At 39.6% G+C, this 24,256-nt stretch overlaps 1 protein-coding gene across 5 annotated transcripts in view; it reads right to left on the reverse strand.

Moving 5' to 3' along the window:
- Window positions 1-19,865: 19,865 nt before the first annotated feature.
- EIN2 (NRAMP metal ion transporter family protein) overlaps window positions 19,866-24,256 on the reverse strand; it is a 145,483-nt gene continuing 141,092 nt past the window's right edge. For all 5 annotated transcript variants that reach the window (XM_089377094.1, XM_089377090.1, XM_089377092.1 and 2 more), the window contains 2 exons: window positions 20,942-23,824; window positions 19,866-20,355 (listed from right to left, as the gene is read on the reverse strand). In XM_089377094.1, coding sequence (XP_089233220.1) covers window positions 19,951-20,355; window positions 20,942-23,824 — 3,288 coding nt within the window. In that variant the 3' untranslated portion in view covers window positions 19,866-19,950. The remainder of the gene's footprint in view (window positions 20,356-20,941; window positions 23,825-24,256) is intronic.

The following is a 24,256-nucleotide window of genomic DNA, read 5'->3' on the forward strand; positions in this document are numbered from 1 at the left end:
GTTGACAGTCAAAGATAAATTTCCCATCCCAGTTGTCGATGATTTGTTGGATGAAATAAATGGGGCTCAATTCTTTATTAAGCTTGATCTTCGCTTAGGCTACCACCAAATTCGCATGAAAGAAGTTGACATTCCAAAGACTGCTTTCCGAACTCATGAAGGCAATTATGAGATCCTAGTCATGCCATTCGGTCTTTGTAATGCCCCATCCACTTTTTAGAGCCTTATGAACCACCTGCTCAAACCATATCTCATAAAATTTGTCCTTGTTTTCTTTGATGACTTCCTCATCTACAGTCGCACCTGGGCCGCACATCTTCAGCATGTAGATCTGCTCTTGCAACTACTCCGCAAGCATAAATTATTTGTCAAGATGTCCAAATGTTCTTTTGGCATGGAAGAAGTTGAGTATTTGGGCCACATTGTGGGGCGCGAAGGTGTCAGGGTGGACCCCAAAAAGATCCAGGCAATGTAGGATTGGCCTCAACCTAAGACCTTGAAGAGCCTGAGAGGATTTTTGGGTCTCACAGGCTACTATCGCAAATTTGTCTGCAATTATAGTCGCATTGCTAGGCCCCTCACTCAACTCCTAAGAAAATTCATTCCTCTGGAATGATGAAGCACAACAGGCCTTTACAGCGCTCAAACATGCCATGTGTTCCACTGCAGTCTTAGCACTACCCGACTTCACCAAATATTTTGTGATTGAATGTGATGCTTCGGGTATGGGTATTGGGGCGGTCTTAATGCAGGAAGGTCGATCCTTGGCCTTTACGAGCCAACAACTAAGTGGGAAGAATCTAGGACAATCTACCTATGAGAAGGAGATGATGGTCATCTTACATGCAGTCGATACCTGGTGACGTTTCCAAATTCGCACAGACTATCCAAAGCCTTAAATATTTTTTAGAGCAACACCTATCCTCACCACAACAAAATAAATGGCTCGCCAAAATGCTAGGATATGATTATGAGATAATTTACAAGAAAGGGCGCAAAAATATTGTAGCAGATGCATTATTCCGCCAATTTGAGGAGGAAAGTACCCTACTCGCAATTTCCCTTCCCATTCCAGAATGGATTGAAGAGGCACGCAAGGAATGGTTTTCACATCCCTGGCTCTCCCAACTCATTACTCAATTGTAGGCGGATCCAAATTCCACAGCGGGCTACTCGTGGCAAGATGAGATTCTCCGCTACAAGGAAAGAGTTGTAATATCACCAACATCCACCTTCAAAAGCCGCATTTTGGCGGAGTTGCACTCATCGTCCCACTATAGGAAATTCAGGCCTTCAGAAGACGTATGCTAGCACTCGAAGATCATTTTTTTGGACAGGCATGAAAAAGGACATTCTTACTTTTGTAGTTGAATGCAACGTCAGTCAGCACCACAAAGGAGAAACAGTGAAATCTCCAGGCACATTATAGCCATTGCCCATCCCAGCATCAATCTGGACAGAGGTTTCTATGGATTTCATTATGGGTCTTCCAAAGTCAGGAAACAAGTCAGTCATCATGGTGGTTGTGGACGGACTTTCTAAGTATGCTCACTTTTGCGCCCTACCCCACCCTTTTACACCGACTTTGTTCGCTCAATCTTTCATGGATCAAATCTTCAAATTGCATGGCATGCCCACTTCCATTATGTCTGATCGTGACCCAGTCTTCACCAGTAACTTTTGGCAGGAACTATTCCGGCTACAAGGTACCCAACTACAACTCAGTACTTCCTATCATCCACAAACTAATGGTCAAACTCAAGCAGTCAACAAATGTCTGGAAACCTACCTTAGGTGTTTCACTTCAGAAAAGCAACATCTATGGGCACAGTGGTTACCTCTAGCTGAATGGTGGTATAACACCAACTATCATGCCACCACCAAAATGACTCCATATGAAGCAGTTTATGGTCAACTCCCTCCTCCTACTTCTTATATCAAGGGATGCTCAAAGGTACAAGCAGTGGATCAACTCCTACAAAACCGCACAACCATGCTGGCCCATCTTAGAGAGAATCTTCATCAAGCTCAAAACCGCATGAAGCAACAGGTAGATCCACATCGCTTAGAACACCAATTTCAAGAAGGGGATTAGGTATTTTTGAGGCTGCAACCATATAAGCAAACATCACTCAAAGACAAGGGTTGTCAGAAACTCTCTCCAAAATTCTACGGACTGTATCAAGTACTTCAGCACATTGGAGAAGTTCCCTACAAGCTAGCTTTTCCACCCACTGCAAAAATCCATCCAATTTTCCATGTCTCATGCCTCAAGAAAGTGATTGGGAACAATTGCAGAATTCAAACCAGTCTACCTGAACTGGATGAAGAAGGGTCAATATGGCTCCAACCTGAACAGGTTCTAGATACACGAGAACGGCACCTGCATGGCCGCATGATCAAGGAAGTCCTCGTCAAGTGGAAAGACACCTCTCCGGAAGATGCAACCTGGTAACCAGCCACTATTCTTCAACAGTTTCCGCAGCTTCAGCCTTGGGGACAACGCTATTCTTATGGGGGAGGGCATGTGAGGGTCCCACCCTAACCCCCTTATTTATGTAATAGGATCGAATCATAGTTATAGTTAAGTAAAGAGTCAATAAAGCCCATATTAATAATTGTAAGTGGTTAACCCGCATTTAATGAAGAGGCCACAGTTAGTTGCAAATGGGCCATGGTATTAAATAGATGGTATTAGTAAGAACCATGGTATTGCATGTATGAATCCTATATAAAGGAAAGAGACTCCCCTCGAGGAACAACATGTCTTATTTTGTATTAAGCTCAACTCTATTGGAGGTTTCCCCCTCGAAGAGGCAAGTGAACATTGCTTTCTGAATAATAAAATACTTGTTGTTATTTCTCATTGTTCTATGTTCTGGGTATATTTCTTCACATATTTAGTATTCTGGTATCGTCTTGCAGGTTAAGAGCATAACATCTCGCTAGTATCTGATTCGGATCTTGATGTAATAACTTTCATACGTCGTGGAGGGATGGGAAACTCAAAACGAGTTACTCCAAGCTTTTCACTTTTCAATCTAGTTAATACACCAGTTTCTCGTAATAAGAATAACATTTTCTTCAAAAGTTTTGGGCCTTTTGGTTTCTCGGCAGAAATGCATTTCTGTTCCAATTTATGTATCAAAGAATGGACTTCGGGAGACTCGAGAGTGTAATTTAGAGAAGATTGTTGTCTTACTACTTCAAGAGACGAGGGAGATGTTTCTACAACTTTAGATTTCTGATCCAGAGATTTTGAACGAGATCTAGAAGCTGTAGAAGTGGCGGAGGGGTTTGACTCTTATGAATGTTTATGGATTGATCTTTAGATTTATATACCATTCATAGTCAAAGGCCCTCCTTCTAGCGCCAAAATGTTGAAGCCTCAAATTTTTGTTGCTCCAACATGGAGGATAACCACCCGGTCTGGACCTTAAGACAACTCCTTTTCCATTTAAAGTGGTGGCTCCAACTGTGGATAATGGGACCAGTGTCTCAATATGCGTTTTAAAATGAGAGAGGGCGGTTTACAAGTGATTGCAATAAAATAATGATAACTCGAATGACCTATTCTATCATGCAAATATATAGCTAACTTAATCTACTGTAAACCCAGGTATTTCGGTATAATATGCGATCTACAAAGATATCTGCTTGACATGTGATAATAAAGATCAATCACGCATAAAACAGAGATGATAACGTATAAAGATAATTTATTTGACTAGATAGTTAGTCAAAGAAATGTATAAACTATATCGCATATGTGATGATATATATATATATATATATATATATATGAAAATAAATAATCTCAGCTAGGCATAGTACAGTAGTGCAATTAATGCTTTAACAGATAAAAAAAAAAAAAAAAAATCTCATATACAATTCATGAAAATAAAGTGTTGTCACTAATTAAACAGAAACATGGCTAATCATATAAGATAGAAGTACCATATATGTGAAGTTCTTCTCATTTGACTAATGACATAGATCAACTCCTCCCTTTAGATCAAATTACCTTCAAAGTATACAAAAATGCATCAACAAAAGAAAGTAGTCTGATGTTTAAAAGAAACGATCATGTTCCATAATTTCACCAAAGCATTCACAAACTTACAATAATGCATTCTTTGCAAATGTTTTTGATAAAATTTTAGACCCTTCTCTAAATGCATGTGAAGGGTATAAATACTATTCTAACTAATCTTCAAAAATAGATTATACAAAAATTTGAGGTTTCAAACAACCTTCCTCCTAACTAGTTAACTAACTCTAAAAATAAATAATGGCTTGATGAGCGAAGGCTATGATGATGATTTTCTATCTGCCAGCTTTTCCTTCAAATCACATATATCGGCCATCGGTTTGACTTGAGGAGGTGCCCCAAACTATGTTCTGACCTGTCCTGTGAAAATTACATCTGTGAGAGGTGGAAGCATCCACTGAGTTGAATGGAGAGAGAAGTTAAGGGTCATGATTTAACTATGTGGCTTGACGAAGTATTGCCAATATGAATCCCAATCAGCGTTTGCTAATTTTTCAATTGCTTCCCTTTGAGTTTCTGCTCTTTCCTTTCATCTATTATGTAAGTCATTCAGATCAGGCAGTTCTTTCGGGTTGTCTTCTTTCACCAAGTTGGCGACAAACAAAGTATGGTTTACCGCCTTTACTATATTCTTTGACACCCCACCCGCCCTTGCCACTACTAGTTCGGCTTGTTTGATCCTTGCATTCCAATCCGTGAAAAGAATGTCCTTGTGTGTCTCCTCGATCTTAGGTAGATTGGATTTCCTTCCCTCTTTGTTTCTTTCCATTCGATGAACTCTGAGATTCTTGCATTCAGATCAGTAAACTCAGTTCTCTGGTCAATCGCTTTATCCGTTAGCTGGTCACTAGTGATCAGATAAGGAGCGATATGTGACGTCTTTTGGCAAAATTGTTCTTGTTCTTTTAATAACAGAGAATTAAACTCTAACGCCTCTTTGATAAATTCCTCGATAGTAGGAACATACTTATATCTTTCCATGGCTTGCTACAAGTCTTGGAGTCGCATTTTTTTGGCCGATATGTCTGCTTCGTGGCTTATTTTCAGCACCTCCATGCTCTGTTACAATTGGGCCAGTTGCTCAGCGGCCTGCCTGTTCACACTTGCCCTCTCTGTTTCGAGTTGTTACTCGAGATGTGTAATCTTTTCTTCTTTTTCCTTCAACAAAACAGATATTTCAGTAGCTTTGTCCATGGTAGCAGTTGTGTAAGCTCCTATAAACTGTGACAATCTAGTCAAGTTTTCAACGGGGTTGGAATGGACGTCCTTCCAAACTATGTCCATTTGCTCATTCCCAGGTGGGAGTTTGGGTGTTTCTATCCTTCTCCTTTTCCTCTGTCTCCTTACTATAGCCTTGTGTAGCGAGTTGTAGAACATGTCAAGAGGAGGGATTTCAGTCACCTTCAAGACAATTTCTGATGTGGGCAGAGCGGGGATGATTTCAGTCTGCTGAGACGTCATCACTTACTCATCCATCGGTTCAGAGTCTGTATTCTTCTGAACATGAAGAGGAGTTTGCTACTCAGTAGTTTTCTGGGCATCTTTTGTCTTGGGAGTGTCTTGTAGTTTCTTATTGAATTGATCCTACTCCTGCTCCAGGCTGTTGCTTTTGATCTCCGAAACAATATGTTTGGTTCGGGTACTCATGCCCTGCTTTTCGACTGATTTCTTGCTGGATTCTGCAGTAGTCTTGATGTCTTGGGATTTTTCTGTATTCAGTGCTTTCCCTATATATGCATGAGACTCTATGCGAGAATCAGGTCCCTCATTGTTGACAGTCACACTGGGGGTAGGCTTGTCCTCGATTTTCAACAAATGTAGTGGTATTACCTCTAACCTTTTGTTTCCGAACTCCTGAAAGCTCTCAAAATCTCCAGGACTCAGATTTTTCCTCGCCCATTCGAATGATTGTTCGAAGGATTGAGTCGAGTGTAAAAGGTCTTCAAATTATTAGTCTCATGGTTATAAGGCTTGATCTTTACTGGAGTGGTGATGTTATATGCTATCTTGTCTGGATCAAATTTCCTTTTGGGCAAAGTATGGAGCCTGAGACTTTCCAGGCTTACTGATTCCTTTATTGCATGATTAAAATTTGTTAATGAAAAGAAACTGCACCTAATAGGAAAAGATGGCCATAATAACTTCTTGCTTTCTTTGAGAACTTTGGCCAGGCCTTTTCCCACAGTCTGGTGGGCTATTTCTCTTGCTAACAATTTATCAAAGACATATAAAGCGAGGACATTTGGGTCTGTTGTGCTATCAAAAACCCTAATGTAGGGAACCATTCTTCAAAAAAATATTTGCTGACAGCTAGAAGGTCTATATCAGCTTCTTGGGAAAACCTGGGGGCTTTCTTATTGAAAATTAATTGTTGCAATGGCAAAATAACAACATGACATATTTTATAGAAATGGGGTACATAATGGGATTCCCAAATTTGCTTATCGTTGATATGGATAGGGTAGGGGTCCTGCAAGGTCCATTTCCAACCCATGATTCGAAATTTAGTGCAAAACCAAATGGCATCCATAATGTAGGCACTAAAATAGAATGGAGAAAGGTTCTCTGGAGAGGAGGATCTCTTCTGATGATATTCAGTGATGACGATGGCTAAGTTATCAGATAGGATGGTGGCCCAATTCATAATGTGGAAATTAACACAGGCATCAATCAGAGGAATCCATTCTATGGAAATCTTGGCATTATTAGGTTACTCGTATAGCCTACATAACATAGCAGCTACATAGTTGTAGGGGTTTGCCAAAGAGGCTACATGAAACATACCTGTTTTATCAAATTTTAACTTGTTCTCCAATACTCTCCAGCCATGAATCATCTTGAGGGGTTCTTCATTCTTCTTTGCGAAGTTGGCCATGTATGTTTTATCATATAAATCTTGAGGCTCAGGTATATGGTACATTTGCTTCAGGTATTCTACTCTAAATGACCCCATGAGTTCCATTCTCAAGTTCCTGAATTGCCTATCTTCAATGGTGAGATTTTCCACCAGCCACCTAATCATATCAGTGTATGGGAGGATTTTTGCTCTCGCTCCTATTTTATCAAGGAAAGAACATGCAGCATCTTTGAATTGGAGTCCCGAAGGTCTTATTAAGTCTGTTGTTGCTCTTGTCACAGTAATCTTGGGATGCTCATCCTCAAGCCTATTGTATATGACCTCCCAAGCTGTTTCTCCCCCGTCAGCGCTAAAAACCGTATCAGAGAATATATGAGACATTTATGTTAGATCGGACTCTGTAATGCTCTATTTTTTCTGTTTCTTCATCACCTTCTGCAATGACATGTCTTTTGTAGCTTCCCTGAAATTGACGAAATATATCAGTGTAGAAAATGTTGGGCGATTAACGCTAAAAGCTTTGTGAAAAGACTTTGAATCATGGGAGGATTTCAAATGAGATACTCAGTGTTAACTAGCCATAACTTGGAAAATCATTACCTCTCCTCGGGTCGCTAAACATTAATTACCCTGTCAAACCGTTCATTATTATATTAAAACAAAGTTACTTCCCACATTTGTTGTTTGATTCGCGCATCACAGTTTTTAAAACAATGTTATATAGTGTTACCTGCTCATAAAGCGAAATGCAATTGCGAATATCGCAATATCGCATTTCGCAAATCGTTGGCAGAGGGCATAGTGGCAGATTTTATTTACTTGCGACCTCTATGAAATGTAATTGTGATTTCTTAAGGGGTTTTGATCGATATGTCGCAGCGAGAGGTTTGATCGCATATCGCAATTTCTTTAACGTGTTTATGATCATCACATGGAAAAATGTGATTTTCAATTTGCGATAGGGATCCTAAACTTGGGTCGTTCTAATAGTTTTCAAGGCAATTTCTTAGAGTTGGGATTTATTTTTTAAAGACTAAAAAATTTAAAAAGGGTCTCAATTTATATGTCTAACATTAGCTATTACTACATATAAATGGGGGGGGTTGTTTCATAGTACAACAGGATCCTAGATTCGGAAGGTGTTGTTGAAGGTTCAGTACTACCCTTTCCCCCCTCCTCACCTGAGGAGGGCCCAACACCTCGTCCTACTCCCCTTGGGCCTCCCCCAAACAATCATAAGGAGGCAAGCTCTAGCCCGAACACTGACAACAGTTCTAATAAATCATCAGAGGAGGATGAAGATGAGGAAGGGTTCCTGACATCTACGGAAGGTCGGTGACCTTTTTAGCACATCAGAGCTTTGTTGATGACAGACCTAGGGGGGCAGGCCGGAAGAAGCCCATCAGAAAAGGGAAGAAAACAGGAAGAAAAAAAAACAAGGAAATCAAAAGGGAAAAAACAGAAAAAGACAAAGTTGGGAGTCCAGCACACTATTCCTCGTCAGTTAGCAAGCGCAAGGTACAAAGGAGGAGGAGGAAAAAAATGAAACAATACGAGCCCTGGAAAGGGAGCGGGGAACTTGAAAAAATGATTAGTGAATATCATATCTTAGAATTGTAGGGGCCTGAGATCTGAAAAAAGAATTACAGAAATGAAATCCCTAATCAGTAAAGAAAGACCAGATGTCATCCTCCTACAAGAAACCAAGTTGGATGAGGAGTCTATCAATCCTATTAAAAACAAATTTTGGAACACTGGCAAGTTGGAATCAGTCAGTTCAAGAGGAGCATCAGGAGGCCTCTGTACACTATGGAATCTGTAGAAGCTACAACTGGTAAGTACCTTAAAAACAACTCATTGGATAACAACTATTTTTAAAAACAAAGAGAAACAACATCCCTTCACAGTGGTCAATGTATACATGCCCACGCATTTTCGGGAAAAACAAGAATGTTGGTGTTCCCTAATGGAGCTAAAAGACACATATTTAGGGCATAACTGCATTTTTGGTGGAGATTTCAACACAACAATGGGTAACCAAGAAAAAGAGGGGGCTCTATCATCTGAGATGCCCAACAAGAATACATGGAGGACCTCAATCTAAACCAGAACCTTTTCTATGTCAAACCTCACAAATTTCTATATACTTGGACTAACAAAAGAGGGGGATAAATCATATAGCGGCCCGACTAGACCGCTTCCTTGTTGCTGACAACGTCCTAACCTTGAATTATAGCCTCAAATCCTCCATCCTGTCGTGGACAGCTTCGGACCACTGCCCAATTAGTGTGTCAATCTCTCAACTCTTCGATCTAGGCCCTATCCCCTTTCAATTCTCTCCTCTTTGGCTGGAATCCCCCAATTTCTTGGAAATGGTCTCCCTCTCCTGGGCTGGTTGGATTGATGGAAGCCCAATCACCATCTGGGAGTCCAAGATTCGCAGACTGAAAGGCGACATCAAAAATTGGCTAAAGGATCATCAATCTGAAAGACAGAACAACATCAAAGACATGGAAGGGAAACTTGCTTCAATCCAAGGGAGAATGGAAACAATGTCGATATAGGAATCAAACCTCCATAAGGAAGCAAAAACTTTTAAGGCTCTCCACACAAACCTAAGAAAGGAAGAGGAATATTGGAGACTAAAATCCAGAAATAACTAGCTTAAGGCAGGGATAGGAACACTAAATTCTTCCACAAACAAGCCAAGTTCAGGGAATCAAAAAATAATATAACTCAAATAACTCATGGGGGGGAGACCATCAATAAGTTTGAGGAAATCAAAGTGGAACATTTTGAAAATTTGTATACAAAGGATAATACTTGGGATCTTGCCAACAAAAACTACTTTCTTGAGAGCATCCCTCAAATGGTGACGGAGGAGTGGAATCGCTCTCTGACTTCCCCCACGACATTGGAGGAAATTTGAAAAGTAATTTACTCCTTTCCCCCAAATAAAGTGTCAGGCCAGGATGGATTCACAACAAGCTTCTATCATTCCTTCTGGGATGTGATCAATCGGACCATTTTAAGAGAGTCTTATATAGTTTTCTTAGTGCTTCCGGGGGAGCCACTAATGATAACAAAAGCCACATCTATAGCTAGAACATCTCAAGACATAAGGAAAAAAGGATAGAAGAAATCCTGGGATTCAAAGCAATCCGTGAGTGGATAGATTGCAATTATTTAGGGATCCCAAACTTCCGAAGGCAAGCTACACCACAAGTCTGGCTAAAAGTGCAAGATAAAATAAAAACAAAAATTGTAAACTAGGGTGGTATTTGGCTTAATTATGCTGGAAGAGAAATCCTCATTAAGTCAGGCTTGTTGACAATCCCTCTGTATCAATTTATTGTCCTTCAAGCCCCCAAGAGCATCCTTCAGCAAATGTGAAAATATATAAGAAAATTCATGTGGGAAGGAGGGAAACAAAAAACAAAGAAATATCATTTAGTAAATTGGAAAACAGTGAAAGCTCTAAAACAGCATGAAGGTCTGGGAATCAGGGATCTAGAGATATCTAACTTGGCAATGGAGCAAAAATGTATTGGAGTTTGATCACGAAGTTGAGTCAATGGTGGTCCCAAGTGATCAATGCTAAATATCCATCCTAGCAAATTGGTAGTGGGGGACGGGAGGTCTCTGGTATGGGCTCTCCCATCTGGCGACTGATCTTCTCCTCCAGGGATATTATCACCAAAAATATAAGCAAAATTCCAAGAAATGGAGCCTCCACCAAAATTTTCTCTGATTCAATTATGGGGCTCTAGCCCTTCGATTCTAACCTATCCCTAATGAATCTCAAAAACTTCTTGTGTAGTAAGGGAGAGGAAAATTTAAGCTAGATTGTGGAGTGGAACCAACAAGGAAGTTGGAAGCTAGAAAATATTCCAGAGGCACTTCTCATACAAAGAGACAATCTTTTAAAGAAGTTAAGGGGATGTGCCCCCATAGCTCTGATAGAGGCAGACAAGTGGGGTTGGAAGAATGTCAGTTACACAGTCAAAGGCGGGTATTCGCACATGCTCTTAAACTCCCAAATACCTCCAAAAAACTCTATTTGGGGGGAAATATGGAAAAGGAATGCCATCCCAAAAGTCAATTTTATTTATTTATTTGTTTTCTAGCTACTTTCGCATAAGAAAATTCTTACAACGGAAAATCTTCGGAAGAGGGGACTGATCGACCCCTCAAGATGTGTGCTATGTGAATCCGAGGAGGAATCAATCCCCCACCTCTTTCTCCACTATCATGTGACTAAAGAAGTTTGGGTTGTGGTCCTTGGGCCTCTTTTTTGCAGAACAATTTGGCCTTTGGACCCCCTGATCTTCTTTAGCTCTTGGCCCAAATCCTATTTGGGCTCCCTTCATGCCAAAAGCAATTTCAAAGAAATCTGGTTGGCTCTTCTAAAATATGTCTGTTGGCAAATATGGTTATCAAGAAATAAGGCAATATTTAAAAAGTCTCGACCTTCGGCTGGGGTAATAGCCATGACTGCCCTTTCAGCTTGTATGGCACTGTACAAACCAAATTCTGATCCATCCTTGGATAAGATTGAATATGTCTGGCTTGCTTCGTGGGTGTCTCCCCTGGCCTTTCAGGTTTTGGGGAATAGTTCTCCCTCTCGGGTGAAGTGGATTCTGAGGTTGTCCTCAGAAACTCTGGTGGATTGGCTCAGATCCACAAATAAATGGACCCTTCAATTCAATGGGGCATCAAAAGGTTACCCTGGGGTGGCAAGAGGGGGAGGGATTCTCATTAATCCCGAGGGAATCATTGAAGATAGATATGGTTGGGGGCTTGGATGGAAGACAAACAAACAAGCTAAAGCATATGGATTGTTTATGGGCCTCACCTAGACTCAAAAGAAATGAATAAAAACTCTGCAGGTATTGGGAGACTCTATGATTATAATATGACATATGAACTATGCCTCATCTGCAAAAAAACACAATATTAAACCAAATTATCAAGAGATCCCAAGGGATGATCCCATCCTTCAATTCGATGACCTTATTCCATATTTTAAGAGGAAATAATCAAGACGTTGGCAAACAAGCTAACCTTGCTTGCTAATTAATAGAAGAAAGGAGTGTGGTGAATGATGTCATGGGCACGACTAGTATCCCATAATTTAGTTAATGACTTACAATTCCTGGATAGTGGAGGTTGCTCTAAGCCTTGCTTGGGCGATATCAAACCTTAGAATTAGGGAATTTGATTATAAATTCATTGGGTTGACTCCATGGTCTACCCCCCTTATCCCTCTCCCTCCCCTGCCTCTTCCCTCCCCCTCCCTTTGCTCCCCCTCTCCCTTATATATCCTTCTCATCCCTTCCCTCTGACATTCCCCTTTCTTTTCCCTGGTCGCGCCCCTCTTATGTTCCGTCCCATCTCCCCTCTCTTCTGTCATGTTCCCCTTCCTTGCCCACCTCTCACCCCTGCCACTTGGGCCCCGCAGAGCATCTCCTTGCGTTCCTTGGCTTGTTCAAGAGCCTCGTGGCAAGCGTGTCCTATGCTTTCACCCACAACGTGTATGTTATCATCACTCAGGTACCATCTCTATTAATAACAGGGATCTCTCGGTACGTTTTCAGTTCATTCGCCCTGGTTATCTGTGCAGGATAAGGGGAAGAGAGGAGCAACATTTATTTCCTGAACACAGATCGATCCTAAACACTCGTGGGAGGAAACTCAGAAGGAGAATGAAGGACAAGGATCAATGTTGGGAAATTAAGGTGGAGAATTAATGGAAGATCATCGAGATCATAGCCCCATCAATTTCCTCAACAGGAACTGCAACATCTCGTGACATTGTTACTGTTATATAAGGAACAACGGTCAGAGAAGTTTGCATGGGTTAATGCTCCTTCCTGCTCAGGTGGCCTCCGCGCAGGCCTTGAGGCTGAAGCTGAGGTCGTTGAGTGTTTGTAGTGGGGACTAGATTACTGGGAAGAATCCCAAGGAGCCCGGTGAGTCAGAACTTTTGAGTGGGAAGCTGCAGGGGTTCGCAGGTCTAAGGGTTGTGGTTAGTTTGAGGGTAGCACAGTGTTGGGAGGGGTCTTTGGATCAGACCCTCGAGAAAAGTTTGGACACCGACCTTCAGAGAGGACTGTCGAAATTCGACAGTCTTTGACACTTCAGTCATTATGAAACTTCTCAAGCTTCATGTCTAGGAGGGGGTCCAGGGCCAGGACCCTGGAGCAGTGATTCCGAAGGAGAAGCATCATGGTGCAGTGGGCCTGAGTGTAATTGACGGGCAAGATGCAATTGTTGGGGTTGGTAATGATATTCCACTGAATTGGGAAGTCTGGTTGATCTCAGTCGACTCTGAGTCTACTACTGGTGAGAAGGCTTCTACTCTTCTGGTCTGTGAGGGGGTCTTGGGACATATCCTTAGGGTGGTGTGGTTGGCCCGTAAGGTGGACTGGTGGGTCAAGGACATCTCGAACTTGAGCAAGGGGAACATAAATAATTGCGACATTCTGGGATGTCAGAAGATGGATCCGAGGGGACAGAGTGCAGAAGACAATCCTTGGTCGAGCTCTTGGGGGAGCCGGAGGCTGAGGTTGGGTCAGCAAGGTGCTGGAAGTCATCGGGTTGAAAGGAGAATTCAGCCAACCTACACCACTTACGAGCAGAAGCACTTGGAATTTAGAAAAGGCCTAGCGGCCTTACAATGCAACGTGTATTCAACAACAAGAGAATCTCACGATGCAGGGGAGACAACTAGAGAAGAGGACCTAAATCCATCAGCGGGAAGATGAAGTGGAAGCAATGCGTCAACAAATTGAGCAGCTTAAACTCCTGGTGGCAGAGATTGACAAGAACAATGAGGACTCCACAGAACATGACCTTTACAAGAACACCAAACTAACCTCCACCGAGCTAGACCTGAATAGTCCAACGCCTTTGGACTTCTAGACTTTTAGTCTTTTCTGTTCTTAGTTGGCTTTCAAATGACAAAATGTAAATGTAAATTTTTGTTAATTCAATTTTATAGAATTTACAGCAATAAAAGATTTGTGAATGGGAATTTTTGTATGCACTACAAAAAACACTTGTATAGTGGGTATGCAAACCAAATGATGTATCACTTGTTCTTAGAAGGCTTGCAATCACTTATGTAAAAGTCTAGTTTTGTTTGCGAACGGGCGCACCATATTTAAATAAAAAATGTACTCATTCTCGTTATATATATATATATATATATTACTTTATAATGATTTTATGTAGAAAACATTTGTTATGCAAACCGAAAGATGTATCCCTTGTTCTTAGAAGGCAGGAAATCACTTATGTAAAATTCTGGTTTTGATTGCGAACGGGCACACCATATTTAAATAAATAATGTACTCATTCTAGTTATTATATATATATATATATATATATATATATATATATATATATATATATATAATGATTTTATGTTTATAATTAAAACAAAATGCAATAAGTTGCATGAATTTTTTCAAAGTATACTTAACTCGACTTTTATTTAATAAAGTAGATTGTCCACAAATGAGTCAATGCAAAATATATATCAAATATTATGAATGAAGGTGGTTTTTTTTTCAACTATTTGTTTTGAAGTGCATATTTATCTTAAAAAGGATTGTTTTGCCCAAAAAGCAGTTAATAATATTGCAAATAAAAAAATTTGTTAAATTTTAAAACCAAAAATATAAACCTTTAACAATGTTGGAGTTAAAACTCAATTTACCTATCCATAAAAATTTCAAAAAATCTATTAATTTTTAATTTATCTCGTTGATATAAAATACATAACAAAGAACATACACTTTCAACTCCATTTCTAATTTGTTGAAATCACACAAAAGCAATATAAAGAAAATGCCCAAAATTAACTCCATAGAAAATAAAAAATAAAAAATATTAAACTTTATGCCTCTGGATTTAACAAAAATCTCTATATGGGTCTAATATGAATATGGGTCTCTAACTATAAGGGATGCTGGTCAATCTGTTGCTACTGATGGGTATCTATCTCGCTCACGAAATGGAACAGGAAGGGGTAGACGTTGGTGGATAAGCTGGATCTATAGAAAGGACTGGTCCTCAATCTCTAACCCGAGGGCACGATGCCTCTGTTTCTAATACCTATGCCGTAGCTACTAGGCATGCTTCATCTACTGGGTCTCGATCTGGAGAAGAAGGAACTGGATCTTGATAACGATCAGGAACTGGAACATCTGCTGCTGGACCTGTCACTGGGACTGCTGCTTATGGGTCTACTGCTGTTGGATCTGCTGACACGGATGCTGGTCTTGCTACTTTTCCTGTTCCTTCGATCAGACTGACTGGCTGAACGGCGTGGCATAGCTCGCACAGCACGTATCTGGGAATGACCAAAAACCGCATATGGTTATAGTATGACGGGAATACCGTGATATAGTGAGTTCCCGACATGAGTGACTGGGCGAGTCACTCTGGATTGACAAGGAAGCAAGTACGAGATACCTTCTCTGGAACACGATTGAAGGGAATGATAATTTTGATCGATAGGTCCAAGAGTCGCGCATTAGTGTTTCCATAAACATGTCGGAGAGCACGGGATGTGCGGGGCTTAATATTGAGGTAGAGCTAGCAAAAATGATAGGATCTTAGAGAACATAAAATGTTTTCAAAATGAAAGTGTTTTCAAATAGAAGTTGCACCCCAAATACATATAGCATAACTCATAAATCTTTTGATGCACGCAACAACATAGATTAAAATTTGTATCAATAACATGAAAAAATCTTCATAAGACCTCTAATACCATGTTCAACATATAAAACACCAAAAGCAACCACTCAAAAGCAATCACTCACAACTAGATGAAAACAATCCGCACCCACAACTAACATCCTTGTTCAAAGCAACATACTAAATACAAAAGGCAATCAATCTTTAGTAAATGATTCTTTATACCCTTTAAATAAAGATCATAAACCAATGAAATATTAAATAGCCATTAAAATAAAATAAAAACAATATGAATAATCAGCCAACTTTTAAATAGCCATTAAAATAAAATAAAAACAATAAAAATAATCAAATTTTATATTTTAGAAATATACTACCATCCACAAATCCATATTAAAGAAACACACTACCATCCACAAATCCATATTAAAGAAACACACTTTATTTAAAAATGCATTCAAGTTAATCTTAACTATAAATTGTCTAAATATCCTAATAATTATCCTAATAGTAACATGATTCAAGTTAATCTTAAATATAAATTGTCTAAATATCCTAATAATTATCCTAATAGTAACATGATTTAACTTGTGTTAATAAATTTTACTATGTAAAATAAAAATCACAATAAACAATAAAAAAATTGATATTCATTAATCCTTTATATGCAATGAAGAGGAGTAACAATATACTTAGTTTTGAAAATTTTCAAATCATTTAGCAGTTTATATTTAGTGAAGTGGAGGGTCAACCTACTTAGCTTTGAAAAGTTTTAAATAAATTCTCGTCAAAGGCTGCTCTCACCATGGTGGATTGTGTACAAAATTACAACTTGAACTATTAATAAAAAAATTCAAATATTGTTGTTTCTTTCTCCAGATAGATAATGTACACAATACACCTCATGATCATCACATTACCAATGAAAATGCTCTTTTACATTGGCCATTGCAAAAACACGACCAATCATTTGTCCAATTGTTCGAACGTTGTTTTCATATTCGGGACTAGTGTTTAAGGTGTCAGTGTTACTTTTTGTGAATTTAAACCAATGCGATGGAAAAATTAAACCAGCATGGCACTTTTATCGACTGCAGTTAGCACATTGTAAGTCGCGGGTAGGCCAAATATCGCAGAGTAGCACATGCGTTAAACATGTAAATATTGCCATCCATTATCATTAAATTGTCATTAGATGTAGGTGCTTCAATGGTGTTGATTCTGTAATTGTCGGTGTACATGGATGAAATACACCATATACATCTTATCCATCCTCGGAGGATCCAGTGGTACATCATTCTTTTTTGGCACATCTCAGTTGATAATATGATCGTGCTATAGTAGCAGGGTTTTGCGAGTCACGCTTTGTCATGAGCTCCACATTTTAAGATCACGCATCAAATTTAGACACATTAACAACTGAGTTTTTACATGCCTATGATTGGAAAGTGGAACAACTCTCTCCTAGCTATGCTTAGATTGGGCCACGGATAGATGCATCCCCCTCCCTCATTCATGAGAAGCATCCATCGCAGGCAGATGCATTTCCGATCTAACTTGCAAGAACATAAACCATTGGATGACCTCCGTCCCTCTGTACATATATTTCGAAAAGGAATTGTTCCAAGCTGATAGCAGCGGTCAAATTCTCGATTAGGCTTGTAAATAGTCACAATTCTTTCGAAGGCTTGTTAGTCAGACCGTTATGGTCTATGTGGCCGTACCGAAATTCAGCCATATTTCTTGTCAAAAAGCTAGACTCCCCTTCAGGCTTTTCTTGAAATCAAAGGCTGCACTTCCCAGTGTTTGAAGGGGGAAGAAGCCTCCGCCAAGAATTCTTTTGCATACGCCCATGTCCCTCAACTCAGTGGAAAATTATGGTTTCTTTGATGGGGCTTCAAGGCGGGGTCCCGAAACGGCTGGCGCAGAAGGTGCTATTTTATGGTAACGTAAAAATGTCAACCTTGGGCTGGGCTGAGCCTTTAATCCTGCTGAGTCGGTGGCAACCTTACTTGTGGTGAAAATTCTAGCACTCCTGTGACTTTCATCCATTAATATTTTTAAAATCTCGGATTGTGGTTTGAGGCCATTGCTGGATAAGTTTTGCTTCTTCTTCGGGCACACTGCTTGAGAGGGTTTTGGAAATCAAAGTATTGTCCTCCCATTTTCCTATTGAGCACATTTTCTTTAGAACAGGAAGCGACAAGATTCTGCTGCAAAGGGACCATCCTTTCTGTTCCTCTAGATGATTACGAGGCAACTTTGCTCGATGGGAAAATAAATGCTAGCCCATGCAGGAGTCCTCCTGCCTTTTGTAATTTCTCATTTCTGAAATTGCTGGAGAGCCATGAAATTGCTGAAGACTCATTTAGGCACTCCTATATGCCGTTATCGGTTGCAGAAAAATTAGACAGGGGGCTGATATTGTTGCTGCTTTGGCAAGCCTGTATGAACGGTCTTATTTATCTGGACTGTGGATTTCGTCCTTTCCTCTTTCCTTGCATAAAACCCGGAGCGAACATGGGCAGGGGAAGAAAATGCATGGACCCACGTTGCACGATGTATCCACAAGACGACCATTAATTAGCACTACCATACACTGATCTCCTGAAACTTCCCAATGTGTTGAGAACGGAAGATCCCTTGTAATTTTCTCAAGGAAATCAACAGGAGGAGCAATCCTTTTCTTGGCAACAAGAAATATATCAACCGTCGTCAAAAATGACAGTGCAACACCTCATACTAATCTGATGTATCAAATTCTTGTTCAATAGGAAATTAGACTTAGAACACCAATTATCAACTAAGAAACCAAATAAATAAAACCAAAACACATAAAATATATAAAAGAGATAAAATACATAAAGGATCTATAAGAATAGGATAAAGCATAACAAAATCATAACAGCGAATTACATTATGAAAAGCATACAATCACATCAAAAATAAAATACAGGCGTAGGAAGAAGCTTTTTCATGCAAAGGGCAATAAATGCTTCCACACAAATTCCTGTCTACGAGTGTGATGCCTTCAATACAGTTCCATCCTAATGTTTTGTTATTTTCCCTTAACTATACCATTGATGTGAACGGAGGGGGGCACATTAGTAGAAGAGTACTTGAGTGGAATGAAATCCCAATCCCAAAATAGGGATATTCCACTTCAGCAAGAAAGTCTGTAAGATATCATAGATAAAAATAGCAATCCTTAAACGGCCCACAAAGGATGACATAGAACCGCTGGATATATTAGAGTACCAAATTAAGAAAATATGATATCAGATCAACCAGGGTCTTGCACCCCAAAGCCAAGATTGGCAAGCTTTTAATGAAAATAGTACCTTGAAAAACATACGCATCTTGTAACCTGCAACTTCGGACTTCTACTGACCATAACACATCAGACCCAAACGATATAAATAATAAACTACCATATCTATCTGCAATTGCAGAAAAGCATTTCCTATTAGAGCTCGGGTCAAAACCTATCATAAAAATAAGTGAAAGCACCTTAATTGGAAACACCAAAGTGAACAACGTTAAATAGCTGGCCAAGTTATATTTAAGTTAGATTCATTGTTGTTCAAGTGTGATGAAAATTGTACACTGTTCCAAAGGCCAGACCAAATGTATCAATACGGCGAGAGTCGAGACCAATCAACCATATCAAACATATCAAAACACACAGAATTTTTAATTAGAAATATCTATTTGTTAAAAACTAGTAGCATTCATATAATGAACAAAGCTACCATGAACAAACCTCCTTCCCTGTTAGAATACCCAGAGCTGGTTATCATCTAATCGTCGTCCAAACTCGAAAATTTAGAAATATGCTATCAAAGTAAAGAGGAGAAATTTAAAACCATTCGATAGCACTATCTAAGAAGTTGTGTCTTCAGTGAAAATGATGGGGTGATAAATTTCTGGAGTAGCCGGACCAATAAATTGAAACCTTGCAAACTGCAGGGAAAATATAATTGGAACCTGGCAAAACTGATCTTTGCTAGTAACGTTCCATATATCCTCACTTTTAAAGTGGAGGGAAAATTTAAGTTAGGTACATAGCACCAGATGTTCCTCTTACAAGTGTAAGCGATTTGATATCATTTATACTATGTAGTTTCATCATGCATCAAATTAGGTGACAGGGAGGAATCTCTTGGTTAGAGTAACGAACTGTGGATTTTTCCATTGACTTGGCCTGTACACTGACGATGGGTTTTGGAGGAAAACAAGAAGCACACATTTGAGAGATCTTCAAAATTTAATATTAAATTTTCATTTACTACAAAACAAATAAATTACAATCACTGCAAAACCACTGTCATAGCTACCCATGGACTTTCCGTCTTCCACCATTATTTTCAAGTATTCCTGGTGGTTTATTAGCAAGACGGCGTTTGTATCGCTTCAAAACCGAAGCTAAATTTTCTTTTCCTTTAGGAAATGCAACATCTCCCGCAGCAGTGCCTGTACGTCCTTTGCGAGAACCCACTGCTATTTCCACATCTTTGATAATTTCTAAAAATGCACTCGCACTTGTACCCTGTCTTTTACTATTGATAGCCCTCCCATGAGAGTAGTTCTGAAAAGAAGTTGCAGAAGGCTCATTTGATAATGTACTATCCAAAAAGGCCATCTTTCTTCCATATGCATCTTTTAATAAAGGGATCTGTAGACAAAAACAGGGGAGAAGCACAAGGCGAGGCTTGGAAAAGGCTGGTTCTAAAATGCCCTGTAGAAACAATCAAGCACCCAAAAAACAGTTAAAAGCACATAAATTATACAATAAACAAACCAATTCTAGGTTTGAATATATATCTTTATCTCCAATATTACTTACTACTCATGCAATAATTCATCTGTCATCAAAAAGGTGCATTTAATAGGCAAGAACATTAGGACGAAGAACATCCTATCTTGCAAATTGTTGCATGCACTTTATGTTGAAATTTAGGGTGCAATGTAATCCACTCAAACTACATAATGATACTGCATAGCAATCTTCCAATATAGCCAACAAACAATGCCACAAAGTTTGAAGTTTTCTGGAATTGTGTCTGTAAATATTGTAAGACTATCTTTTTGTAGAGGTCATAAAAGTTCTCTCCCTCATAGTTGCAGTAAACATATATGTAACACAGCTGATCAGGAACAAAATAGTTGAGGTAGCTTTCAATGTGTGTCCCATTCCACAAAAGGCATTCCAGATAAAAGTAAACAAGTGTCACAATATTATTAAACAATTAAAGATAACGACCTGTAGCCAGTAAAATATTGTAAATAGCACCTCATATAGAACATGTAATTCAATGACGCACCTGAAGGCGGTTCAAAACGTATGTATACTTGCCCCATAGCTCCGGTCTGCTCTCCATGAGAGACAAATTCAATATCCTATGGATACACCAGATACCAAAACTAACAAGTAGGCTTGCTACCCAGACACAATCCTCACCACAATGAGGAACTGACGGGACAAGGACTGAAGCTGATTCACAGGTATTTGGAATAGGGGCAAATTTGTAGTCCTGACGCTGATTCTGTGCATCACTGTTGTATAACTTGGAAGACTCATAGGTGTCTGCCTCATGAAGAAATTTTTCCCTCGCAGCAACCAAATCAATAAGCTCCTCATCGAATCCTCCATCGTGGTTAAATAGCCACTCCGATCCTTCCAATCTGAGAAGCTTCACAATACAGCAACGAAGGTTTTGTAGCATCTCAACCTCAGAATCTCCACAAGAAACACTCTCATGTGTGTTTGAAACAGTTCTGGACTTTCTATTCCTTTCAGAAACATATCCTCTTCCACTTCCAATACCAGACATGCCAAACAATTGCTCAAAAGGTTGTCTTGACCAAAGAGAGTTGTTTTCTGCTTTTGAAGTTGACTGGAGTGAAAAACCATCTTTGTGAAGCTGGGAAGGAGAAAGCTCATCAAAAGACAGTGGAACTTGATCAACCTGGTTATTAACGTCATCATTATATGTCCCCATCTGAGAAGCCGGCAAGTTCTTGAAATCTGTTCTAAAGGATGAACTCCCTAGACTCCTATATCTCATATCCAATTCCCCTGCGGCCCTTTGAACTAAAGGATTCCACTGATCTCGCTCTTGCCCTGTAGGAGAATCCCACTTTACTAAGCCATGACCAGATATATCAGGCAAACTGTGATACTTCTTTGTTTGGCCTGTATATTGGCCATTTCCATGGGATCGTAGAAGTGATCGGCTAGAAAAGGAATTGTTATAAGATGATCCACTTTCCTGTAAGCCATGTAAGTCAAAGCCAGTGTTTAGAGAACCTTGTTCCTGTAACTTACTGAATCCATATCCAACTGGTAATTTTCTGAAAGAATCATGCATTGAGAAGGAAGAGATATCTCCAGCTTGGGGTCCAATCTGTGAATCTAGTGCATTTGTACATTGGGTGTGAGTTCCACTTCTGCCCATATAAGATGTGGTTTGATAACCATGAATTGTAGCCGGTTGATAATCAAATTCTTCAGGATAAGACGGGATATGCAATCGCGAGTAACGCCTCTCACTTCTATTAAAAGAAGGAGCAACTTGCCTGGCATATGAACTACGTAAAGCCATGGGAGAAGCCCAAGACCCCAATGAAGTATCATAAATATGTGCCCCTGTAGACGAATCCATGCCACTCAAGTTCTCACTTGTTTTTATGCATGAATCTAAAACACTAAGGTGCTCACTAGCCTGGCCTTTTTGCCAAAGTATCTTCTCCTGTTCTTGCCAAAGTATCTTCTCCTGTTCTTGCAAATACTTGGATTCTCTTCCAATAGTTCCATTGGATGTAACACTTCCTTGAGTTTGCACAACCTTTATCCCTAAGGCCAAGTCGAGCCTTTTCAATCTTGCTTGTTCTGTCAGTTGCCCATGGAAATCAAATAATTTCCCCCAAAACTCATCTAGAATAGATGCAAACTGGCGCCTTGCTGCACGACCCAATCCAGACAACCTTGAAAGGCTTCCACTTCCACTGCCTCCATCATCACTCCTTCCACCAATGCTTCTACAAGAACCAGGTTCTTCATGGGTCAAAGTATAGGCACTTTCAGACAACCCCGTAGGAACCTCTTCATGCTCCCAACCATCCCCATCATCATCATATTTTTCCATCTCAGTGTCAAGTTCTAACTCTGTCTCTTTCAAAACAGAAATCTCTGACTCAATTCTTGAGGGCTTACTAACATTTGGTACACTGTCAGTGCAAAGACCATCTGAGGAAGGTGCAGGAATTGATGCGAGAGAAGATTCTGTGGAAAAAGAGTTCAAGGGAGCTTGAGAATCAACAAAAGGGAATTCATTAACATTTATAACATCAGGCAGTCGAGGAAAATCAATATCGGGGACAATCTCAGCTGAAGACAATCCACTTTCTAGAACTGTGTGCTCCATTGGATGAACTTCAATATCCTTGGAACAAATCTTCAAATCTTTCCCAGGCTTCAAATCATTGACAGGCAAAGTCTTGTCAATTCTTGTTCCCTTGCTCTCTGACGTGTCAACCACTGCCTCTGAAATAGCTTCAGAATTTAAGCCATATGTGACTGTTTCTCTGGAAATAAGATGCTCTGTATGTTCATATGGAGTCTCTGGTCCTTCAAACCATCTTTGGACCTCTACTTTTTGATTTGCACACCTCAAAGGTGTTGCAATAAGCCATAACATAAACCCTAACGACAAACTAGCAAACATAAGAATCAAGATGAAAGGAACTGCCATACCAGCACCGATATTTCTCAAGGAACCTATCCACTCACTATCCCCAAAAGACATGTCTAACACAAGCGATATATTTAAGATAACCATAAAAAAGAAAGATAACCAGGCCAAAACTTCCACAAAAAGAGAGATTTTATGAGTGCCCATTACTGAACTTGAAGATGCCACTCTAAAAAGAGGTATCACAGCAGCTGGAAGTTGCATAGCCAACAAGACCTGAGAAAATATTAGCAACTGATAAATATCTGCAGTCCCTGAATTCCATACATAAAGCATGGCCAGGGCAATCCCACCTGCTTTCATTAAAATACGATTAAACCACATATGTTGATTAATACCAAGGAATCCTTCCAAAGCAACTTTTCCCCCAATGGTCCTAGTTAGTTTTGTCAACTGGCTGGCACAAAATACAGCCAGAAAAAATGCCACTCGAGCGACTGAACTTTTGAATATCTGTACAACAAAAAGAAGTGTCATGGAACATTAATAAATTAACTAGATTCTAGAATTTGTGTGTCTTCCCTTGAAACTAGAAGTTAGTTTCCTACATTAATATATAAGAATGTTTCTTTTAAGTCCATTAATTTAACAACAAGAGGCCATAAATACACTGATCCATCTACATAAGCTATCCAAAATAATGGTGCATTCATGAGCTTAAACACTATATTTTCATAGCAAGAGAAATCAGCACAATATACTGAATGCCAAAACTACAACTACTACTTTCTTGGCAAGGGAAACAAGCACAATAGTGATAATCTGAAATCATTTCCATACAGCGGTGCGAGTACAAGTAACATTTTTATTTAAATAAGACAATGTACACTCTTCAAACATCTTTTGATCGCGTGACAATACATGAGACAGAAAGGAAACATGAAC

This window comes from Pinus tabuliformis, chromosome J, assembly GCF_031772625.1.
Source record: "Pinus tabuliformis cultivar Carrire ecotype Pingquan chromosome J, CPIR1, whole genome shotgun sequence".
NCBI classification, from domain to species: domain Eukaryota; kingdom Viridiplantae; phylum Streptophyta; class Pinopsida; order Pinales; family Pinaceae; genus Pinus; species Pinus tabuliformis.